Source organism: Geotrypetes seraphini, chromosome 2 (genome assembly GCF_902459505.1).
Source record: "Geotrypetes seraphini chromosome 2, aGeoSer1.1, whole genome shotgun sequence".
Classification (NCBI taxonomy): domain Eukaryota; kingdom Metazoa; phylum Chordata; class Amphibia; order Gymnophiona; family Dermophiidae; genus Geotrypetes; species Geotrypetes seraphini.
Window position 1 is genome coordinate 107230359 of NC_047085.1, and position 10790 is coordinate 107241148.

Consider the following 10790-nt stretch of genomic DNA (forward strand, 5'->3'; position numbering starts at 1 on the left):
CACCTCCTCTCTTTGAGTTTCTAGATAGAGGGATAATTTTATAATCTGGAGGTAGTAGATCACCAATGATAGCATCCTGATCGGAGATTAGCCATGTTTCGGTTAAGAGTAGGATGTCTAAGTGGGTTTCTTCTAGCCAGTCTTTGACTAATTGGGCTTTGTTCCGAACCGAACGAATGTTCAGGTAAGCGCCGGAAATAGTGTGATGTTCTGAAGGTGGTGAGGGCTTTGAGGTTGGTGGTTGTTGTGTTAATAGATGAGTCATTTTGGTCATGACCAGCTGAGTGGGTTGGTGAGGAGACTATTTGGTAGAAGCCCAGGTCAGAGAGTGATAGGAGGAAATCCGCTGGGGATCCAGTCTCATTTGGGTAGTTTGTGAAGTTAGTCTCCTAGGATGGCGATCTGGTTGTAGGCTAGGATAATCTTTGTCACCTTTGTAGTCATAGTACTGATTCCTATAGAGTAAATGGATATAACATCACAATGTTCTGGTTCTCACTTGTCCAGGGGTTCTTGAATAGTAGGAGAAGGAATCCACCTGTGGTGAAAACCTCCCATATACTAATTATGTTTTTGTTTTGTTTTTAACAGGACTTCAAGTTTGATCGTTTTGTGGAAAATGGAAAGGAGAAAAACTCCTTTTATAAGAGAGGAAAGAAGCTAAAGTACTATCTGATGCCATTTGGATCCGGAGCCAGCAAATGCCCAGGCAGATTCTTTGCAGTCAATGAGATAAAGCAGTTTCTGGCCTTAGTGGTGTCTTATTTTGACATGGAATTTATTGAAGACAAAAACCTAAGAACTGAAAATAGTCGCTCAGGCCTTGGCATTCTCTTCCCTGATTCTGATATCCACTTTCGTTATAAGCAAAGATTTCAGAGTGGTTGATCTTAGCTTGATATCATTACACTTGCACCAAGAAATTGCCAGCCCTCTTCCATCCTGTTAAAAGAAAAGAAAACTAGACAGCAGTGTAGTTCATTTGCCTCCTCTTAAAATCTCTTGGGAGGACAAAAGTGTTGGCATTGGACTAAAGGTTGAGAACTCTTATGACCCCCCCCCCCAAACTCCCACACACATACCCACTCTCTGTCGTTGATGTTGGGTGACACTAAGGAAATAAATTTACCTTCATGTCCCTTAGTTTACAGAATTGTAATTGAGTATTAATAACACTATAATTTCTTCCTCACTTTCTTTTTCAGCAGATGTCACGCATTGTCCTTATGCCAAGACAGCTGTGTGGCATCTGCCTCAGAAGTGGCTGCTTCAGTGTTGTTGAAGTAACATGATTACCAAATGCATCAGAATTTCCTTTGGATAAATGTTTGAATAAAATTCTAATTAGCATTAGCTACCATTTGGGATTTTTCAACTTGGTGCATTGTTTGCTGTCATATGTATGTTAATGGAAATTTATGAAAAACAGTAACTGGGGTGGAGGGGGTGGACAGAAATAGTATTCTACTGTTAAAAATGTAATGGTGCAGATTAGATGTTTCTGATCTTAGGCAAGTCATTTAACCTGCATTTTTTCTGCCTTGATCCTTTCCTTTGGAATGCTCCCCCTTCACATTCAGGCTGAACAATCCTACTAGTATTACTGTGATACAGACGTTTAAATATTTGAAAGGTATTAATATAGGTCCAAAACTTTTCCAGAGAAAGGAAACTGGTAAAACTAGAGGACATAAATTGAGGGATGGTAGACTTAGGAGTAATGTTAGGAAATTCTATTTCAAGGAGAGGGTGGTAGATGCCTTGCAATGCCCTCCGAGGGTGGTGGTGGAGGAGAGGAAAACGGTGATAGAATTCAAAAAGGTGTGGGATGAATACAGAGAATCTCTAACTAGAATGTGAATGGGCAAACTTTCACAGCCTGAATCCCACACAGGAGATGGTTTGGATAGGCTTAGAGTAAGCTTCAACGGCAACTCCAGTAGTTAGAATCTAAAGACAGTTCCAGGTGGACTTCTAAAGTTTGTGGCCCAGAAGAAACAAAGGTAAAAAGAGAATTAAAGTCATGAAATTGTAATGCATGTAGTTTCAAGGCAGACTGGATGGACCATTCAGGTCTTTATCTGCCGCCATTTGCCATGTTATTATGTTACTACTATTTATCATTTCTACAGCACTGTACATTTTGACATTCCATAGATAGTTCCTGCTTGAAAGAGCTTACAATCTAACTTGGACAGACATGACATATAGGGTTGGGGATGCAGAACCCAAGGTGAGAGGAGCTACCCAAAATTTGGGGGTCACGCTGAAGTCCCATTTATTCACTTTGGCTTTTTCCCAGGGGCTAAATAGCCAGATGATTTATCTGGCTTCAGCTATAGATAATTTTCTCTTAACCCTTTAATTGGCAGATGGTGAAACCGGCTGCTTTACGTAACTTGATGTTGAAAGTGAGCAACAGTGCCAAGTAACAGGCATGTGGAGATGCAGATCTCCCATAAAGAGTCTTAGAAAACACATGTTGCTTCTGAGCAGCAATGCCAAATTTATTTATTTATTTTAAAAATTTCTATACCGTTTTATATCAAAACGGTTTACAAAAATGATTACATACATAAAGTGTTAAAACAAATCTGGACAACTAGAAACAGACAGCATTAGTTTTAACAACAATCAGTACTCAGAAAAAATGTATCAACAAATAATTGTGTTTTTAACAGTTTTCTAAATGAGCTCCTATCACTGCATTTCCGAATTTAGCTAACAAGGGCATTTCATAGTTTTACCCCTGCACATGAAAAGGCCATTGCATTGGTTTCCGCATATTGTGGGTTGACATTTGTTTTCAACAACGCAGTGATCTTGTTGGTTGATAACTAGACATCTTACTCTTAAAGAAATACAGTAAAACCTTGGTTTGTAAGCATAATTCGTTCCAGAAGCATGCTTGTAATCCAAAGCACTCGTATATCAAAGTGAATTTCCCCATAGGAAATAATGGAAACTCAAGACTATTCGTTCCACAACCCAAAAACTTTAATCTTTTCCTATCGTGTGTCCCGGATGACGGGACATTCCAAAAAATGTCGGTGCCATCGTATGTCCCATGGCATGGGACATACAGTACACCTTCTATCTATCATTTGTCCCATCTATTGGGCCATTGTGTTTACAATAGCCGTAAATGATAATGGTGAATAATACAAAACTTTGCTAAAATAATTACGATTGGAACCAGCGTAACGTAAAATTTATTACGATAGGAAAAGGTTAATACAAAATACTATACGTACTTGTATTACAAGACCTTGCTCATTTAGAACAGTCACTACACTCCTGCAGCGTCAGAGAGAGAAGACCATCAGCTCAGTTGTGATGTGTGTATTTTGTATGTACTTGTATTGCAAGACATTGCTTGTATATCAAGTTAAAATTTAATAAAATGTTTTGCTTGTCTTGCAAAACACTTGCAAACCAAGTTACTTGCAATCCAAGGTTTTACTGTAAAGGGTTAATGTTTTTTTTGTTTGTTTCTCTCTCTCCTCTCTATTCTTCCTCTCTTCTATTGGTACCTTTGTAGCTCTTTTCATTTTGAATTTTGTGATGAAAATACAGTATATCAAGCAGTGGTATAGCAAGGGTGAGGCACCCGGGGCGGTGGTGCCCCACCCTTTCCCTGGAACCCCCCCTCCCACCATGCACGCTCACCCCTTCCTTTCCCACATACCTCTAGTTGTTTACCGCCATGAGCAAGAAGAGCTTCAATGTGCTCCTCACGACTCCGTCGTCTCTCCCGCTATGTGCGGCACCTGGAAGTGACCTCGGTGGGAGAGATGATGCGGTCATGAGGAGCATGTTCAATTTGTTGCTTACAACGGTGAACAACTAGAGCAGCAGTGGGAAACTCCGGTCCTCGAGGGCCGGAATCCAGTCAGGTTTTCAGGATTTCCCCAATAAATATGCATGAGATCTATTTGCATGCACTGCTTTCAATGCATATTCATTGGGGAAATCCTGAAAACCCGACTGGATTGCGGCCCTCGAGGACTGGAGTTTCCCATGCCCTGAATTAGAGGTACAGGGGAAGGGGGCACATGCGCGGTGAGGGGAGGAGTGGGAAGAGGTAGGGTGTTGGCGCCCCCACCAACATGGTGCTTGGGGGTGAATCACCCCTCCCCCGTACTATGCCACTGACATCAAGTAAAGTTCAAACATAAACATTGTCTCAGGTGCAAACTCGGATTGTGAGCCCTCTAGGGAGAGAAAAATATCTACTGTATCTGAATGTACACTCTTTTGAAAGCTGTTGGACTTGCAGATGGGACATAAGAAATAACTGAAAAAAAAAAAATAAATAGAGCCAATGAAAAGGCAACAAATAATTCTGTTAGGAAAATAAGTGAAAGAGGAAAACATAAGCTTGGAGCGGCATAATAATAATAAAAAATGTCTAAGTCTGTTTTGGTACTAGGGTGCTAGTCACCCAAAGTCGGCAGTGTCCAAAGTCCATTCTTGAAAAATGCGTCCAATATATATATATATATTTTTTTGAGAATCGTCTGCTTATATGTCCAGTCGTTTGCCACCAAGTCGCCTATCTTTATATCAAATTCATCTAAGTCCCAAAAACCCAGAACAAGACCTTTTGGATGTGGGAGGGGCCAGCAAAGTGATGGACTGGACACCCAGACATGGCAACAGAGTAGTAGGGCACCTTACTGCAGTGAACTTCACAAAAAGGGTGCCACATAAATATCTCACTACAACTCATTTGCAGGTCATGGTGAGTCCCCCAAACACCCCCAAAACCCACTATACCCACCTGTCTACAACCCCAATAGCCCTTATGGCTGCAGGTGCCACCTATATGGCAATACAGTAGAGTTGGGTGTGGTGGTGGTGGGCTCATATTTTCCACCATGAATGCAGTGGTTAGAGTGGTTTATGGACCTGGGTCCTCCTCTCTATGGTCCACTAACCCACCCCCCAGGCTACTTAAGCTACCTCTGTTCTGCTCAACTAGGCTTTTCTATGTTTTTATTCTGATTTTTATGGCAGTTTGAGCGGGGTTAGTGATCACTGGGGGAGTGTGTGGGGATCTGTACTTTGACCCTGCAGTGGTTATCTGGTCACTCTGGATACCTTCTGGGCACTTATACGTGTTGTGCCTAAGTCACAACGTATAAGTTCCATCTAGGCAGTCTCGTTAAACTTTTGATTATCCCTATAGGACGACTAAGTTTAGGTCGTCCCACATCATACCCACCTCCCGCCCTAAGCACTCCTCAAAAAACGTTCCTTTTCACTCTGGATGCACAGCGGCAGTCAGAGGCCTAAAATGCCTCTGGATATATCTAAAAACCCATTTCGATTATCGGCACTTGGATGACCTGTGTTTTAGGTCATCCAAGTATCGATTTAGGCGGGTTTTTAGACGTATTTCTGTTCCGATTATGAACCTCATAGTTTTCAAGAGAGGTAAATGAAAAAGTAAGGATAATAACTAGGACTGAAAAGCTAGATATCTCAGAAATAGGAGTGGGATAAATATCTGGAATGAGTGTGAGAAGCAGAAAAGGGCAAGCAGGCTAATAACTAGGAAAAATAGAGCAATAAGAGAAGTCTTTGTATCTAGCATGATAAAGTCTGGACATACTCCTCAAAGTTGGGAAGGCAACAAGTCTGAATTGGATAAAGGTTTCCAGGACCTTTTTAGAGGCTGACTAGTTTAGCAGCTTCTAGGTAGAAATGGCCTGTTGTATACTGTGTGAGTCTTTGCCTCTAAGAAGAAAGTTCAGAGACAGATATTGTTACAATAGCCATTCCTGCCTGTAGTCTTTATTTCTCTATACTCTTCTACTCAGGATGATGTTATAAAAAAAAAAAAAAACCCAAAAAAAACCTAAATCACCGCTTTCCACCAAAACATCACTTTGGCTTTTAAGAAAGCATCCTCATGACCTCTAACCAATCCCTTCATCTCTTGCTCTCCCTCCTCCACTGAAAAATAAGACTTTCAAAGGTAGTCCATTTAGCCTTATTTCCATATACAAATGCAGATACCTGAGGACACCTTTAGGCTCCTGCCTGACTTGCTCTAAAACAGACTAGGGGATTCTTCCTTTTAATTATTCACCTCCACATCCTGGATGACACCAACATTTTCCACCACTCTGCTTTCCGTGTCGGGAGACCATAATTATATAAATAATGTCTTACTAAAGTATTGTTGCCAAAATTGTGGAAACTTTGCACAAATGTTGCACAATACGCCCACTGAACTGAAACTGAATGACCACAGTATGTAACTATTGGAAAGGAAGAGTTGGGAGATATGATGGAGACGTTCAAATATCTCAAAGGATAACCAGTGCATTAAAAGCAAGTGATGGGGGAAGAGGGAGAAGAAGACAAGGGAGAGGAGAGGAATAAGAGATGGAAGGGAGGGAAAGGAAAGAAGGAAAGGAGATACCAGACCATAGAGGGGGAGGGAAAGAGACAGATGCCAGATCAGGGGAAAGAAAGAAAGGAAGGAAAGAGATGTCAGACCATGGAAATGGGATGGAAGGAGAGAGAGATAGGAAGGGAAGGTTAGACATGGAAAAGTAGATTTTGAGAAAAAAGCTGAAAAATTGAATGTTAAGATGGATGCAAGGCAGAAAGTGAAGATGGAGAGAAAAAAAGTCAAAGGACAAGAAGGTCCTGGAAATATAGTTAAAAGCACAGAAAAATAAAGTCACCAGACAACAAAGATAGGGAAAATGATTTTATTTTCAATATAGTGATTGAAATATGTCAGTTTTGAGAAAGGAAATATGTTAAACTTTAACTGTGAGGGCCGCAGAAAAAATAGGGTACTTGGAGGGCCGCAGAAAATATAGTTAATATCTTATTAAAGAAATGACAATTATCATTTCTTTAATAAGACATTAACTATTTTTTTCTGCAGCCCTCCAAGTACCTACAAATCCAAAATGTGACCCTACAAAGGGTTTGAGTTTGAGACCACTGCTCTAGATACAGTAGGTGAAGCAAAGAGGTAATTGACTACATTTCACCTATCACCATAGGTTGAGTTCCATCAGCTTCTCTCTCATACCACCTCTCCCAGCTTCCACCCAGTCTGTTTCTCTCATCCCTGCCCGCAATCTTCACCCTGTTTGTCTCATACTTCCCCCCACCTCACACAGCCTTCACTCAGTCTGTCGCTCTCATACCGCTCCCCTCTTCCCCCGCCTGCAGCTCAGTCTGTCATAACCCCCTTCACTTGTCTGTCTTATGTCCCTTCCCCAGTCTTCACCTATTTTGTCACCCCACCCCCAGCCTTTACCTATTTTTTGGTCTCTGTCTTATAGCAGCCACCAGCTCTTATCTCAGAAAATGTTTCTCTTGGTTCTACACAGTGATCAGGCTCTCCATTTACTTGAATCCCATGTGCAGGAAATTCGGGAAGTCTCATGGTTCAAGTCCTGCAAGACCTGAAACCACAAGACTTTTCTAACCTGCACTTTACAGCTCAAATATACGAGAGCCTGATCACTGTGCAGAGTGAAGAGAAGCAGTTTGAGGCAGCTCTGGTGTATGAAATGCCGGGCACCAAGGTGCAATTTCTAAGCACAATACTGACCTGGTTCCTGGGATTTTTCAAGCCCTGACTTATCAGCCTATTTACTAAGCTGCTGACATGCACCTAATGTAGCAAAAATGTAGGATGTGTTGCATTATGCAGAAATTTGAGAATGTGTGTATGCTAACCATGCACTAAATGTTTTATTTTTTTGAGGGTGGAGATTGGGCATTCCTGTGCTAGCCAGTTAGTGCTTGGTAATGGACTGTAGATATAGTAACTGGTTGGTGCACAGAAAACACAGGAGCCCTTACCTGCCTACAAAATAAGTAAATAGGTGTTGGTAAGTGCTCCCATGATAATTTTGAAAAATGGCAACATTAGCATATGCAGAAACAAAAACAAAAAATTGGAAGTGGCACTAATAAAATTAGCAAACTAAACCTTAAGTTTATATACCGCATCCTCTCTATAATTATAGAGCTCGGCACGGTTTACAAGAGCTTAATATAGGAAGGAACAGCATAATGGGTTGGAGGTTGAGTATAGGGGGGAAGAGAGCATTACATTTTTGTGAATAGCCTATTTTTCAGGTGCTTTCGGAATAGTTGGAAGGAGCCCAGATTCCGTAGTGGGGTAGTAAGATTATTCCAAAGCTCTGTGATTCTGAAGAAGAGAGATTTCCCCAATTTTCCCACATAGAGGATACCAAAATTGGTTCACAACACAATTAATGCACGTATTAACTTGAGTGCTCAGAGAACTGGTTGTCAGACTGTCGTTAGCATAAGAACATAAGAAATGCCTTCACCGGATCAGACCGAAGTCCATCCTGTCCGGCGATCCGCGCACGCGGTGGCCCATTTAAGTACACCTTTTGGGAGACCCGGATTTCCCGTATCCCTCAATATGGTTTTCAAGAAGATGTGCATCCAACTTGCGCTTGAAACCCAGAACAGTAGTCTCCGCCACAACCTTCTCCGGGAGAGCATTCCAAGCTCCAACCACTCGCTGTGAGAAACAGAACTTCCTGACGTTTGTCCTGAACCTGCTGCCACTCAGTTTCAGGCTTTGACCCCGTGTCCGTGTGACTTCCGAAAATGTTAACAATGCTTCTTCATGGTCTATTTTATCAAATCCTTTTAATATTTTAAAAGTCTCTATCAAATCCCCTCACAATCTTCTCTTCTCTAGGGTGAACAGACCCAGTTTTCCGAGACGTTCCTCGTAGCTCAAATTCTCCATACCTTTGACCAGTTTCGTGGCTCGTCTCTGCACCCTCTCCAGCAGAGTTATATCCTTCTTAAGGTATGGAGACCAGTGCTGGACACAGTACTCCAAGTGAGGTCTAACCATTGCTCTGTACAGTGGCATTATGACCTCTTCCGATCTACTCGTGATCCCCTTCTTAATCATGCTTAACATCCTGTTTGCTTTCTTCGCCGCCGCCGCACATTGAGCTGAAGGCTTTAGGGTTCTGTCTATCAGTACCCCCAAATCCCTTTCTTGTTCGCATTTGGCTAATGTCACCCCCAACACCTTATATTCATGTTCTTTGTTTTTCTTTCCTAGATGCATCATCTTACATTTGTCTATGTTAAAACTCATCTGCCATTTTTTCGCCCAAGTTTCCAGCTGGTTTAGATCCTTCTGGAGATCCTCGCAGTCCCTTAGAGAGCTAACCACCCGACATAGTTTTGTATCATCTGCAAACTTCGTTATATTGCATGTTGTTTCCTCTTCAAGGTCATTTATAAAAATATTAGACAAAATAGGCCCAAGAACCGAACCCTGGGGCACACCGCTAGTCACTCTCTCCCAGTCCGAGAATTGCCCATTTATGCTTACCCTTTGCCTTCTGTTTAGAGAATGACACGGTGGCGGTTTACCCGCGGCCACCGCATTTTAGCCGCGGGTCACCCGCCGAAAACGGGGAAGAAAACTAGCAGTCGCTGCGGCGACGGGGACAAGGCCATTCACCGCCCGCGGGGCGGTGAATGGTCTTGTCTCCGCAGTGAGGTATCAAGGATCGCGCGGTCCCCGCAGCCACCGCCCACCCGCCCGTAGCATTTAGCCAGCTCCCTCCCTCCACCTCACCTTAAATTTCGAGTTTTCCGGCTTCCTTTTTTCCGAGCCGCACGTGTTCATTTTTTCCCCGTGTCATTCTCTACTTCTGTTCTCTAGCCATTTGCCAATCCATCTATGCACTTCTCCTCCTATTCCATGGCTCAGTAGTTTTCTCATAAGCCTTTCATGCGGAACCTTGTCAAACTGCTGTTAGCATGTGGTCATTAATGCAAAAAAAAAAAAAAAAAAAATCAAGGTTTTTATAGCTGCAGTAAAAATGACCTTAGTGTGCAGGAAAGACCCATTTAAGAGTGCGCTAAGGCCTATTGTTACCACAGCTTAGTAAAAGGGCAACTTAGCCCCTCTTTTACAAAGCCGTGCTAGCATTTTTAGTGTCAGTCACCGTGGTAACAGCTCCGATGCACATAGAATATGAGCGTCTGAACTATTACCACTGAGGCCGGTGCTAAAAACGCTAATGTGGTTTTGTAAAGGAGGGGGTTAGGCATTAAAGAGAGAATAGACATCAGTAACACATTTTCATTTTTATAATAGCAAAGCTTACCTGAGAAATTATTTAGAAGGTATTATACATTATTAGTCTTATAGCCCGTTACATTAACGGGTGCTAGAATATATGTGTGTGTGTCTGTCTTTATTTCTTTCTCTCTCTCTCTCCTTAGCCGCTTTCTTTCTTTCTGTCTTTCTTTTTCCTTGGCTGTCCATCACCACCCCTTGCCTGCTCCCCCTGTCCATTGTCCCTTCCTTTTACCTCCCCTGTGTCCACCACCACCCCTTCACTGCTCTCCTTATGCAGCAGCAGCCCTTCTCCCTTTGTTTTACCTCCCCCCTGTCCAGCAGCACCTCTTTCCTTCTCCCCCTGTCCAACATTAGGCCTCCATTCCTTTTTCTTCACCCCCCCCCGTCCATCAGCACCTCTTTCCTTCTCCCCCTGTCCAGCAGTAGGCGTCCCTTCCTTTTTCTCCCCCCCTCCTCCTTCTTATCCCTATGATACACTTACCTTGCTCTGCCCCTGATCAGAGGTTCCCGACAGCCGCCCAGTTGCACCCATTGGAATAGTTCCCTCTGCCGCATCCCACACCCCTCCTGATGCGACTCCCGCTGTCTTTCTTTCTGTCTGTCTCTGTCCCAGGCCCCCTTTGTCTGTCTGTCTTTCTATGTATCTCCCTGCCCC

At 42.8% G+C, this 10790-nt stretch overlaps 1 protein-coding gene across 2 annotated transcripts in view; it reads left to right on the forward strand.

Moving 5' to 3' along the window:
* The window catches only part of LOC117355755 (cytochrome P450 7B1), a 295302-nt gene extending 292847 nt beyond the window's left edge, over positions 1-2455 (forward strand). For both annotated transcript variants that reach the window (XM_033934755.1, XM_033934754.1), the window contains one exon: positions 592-2455. In XM_033934755.1, the coding sequence (XP_033790646.1) occupies positions 592-888 (297 nt within the window). In that variant the 3' untranslated portion in view covers positions 889-2455. The remainder of the gene's footprint in view (positions 1-591) is intronic.
* The last annotated feature ends 8335 nt before the right edge of the window (positions 2456-10790 follow it).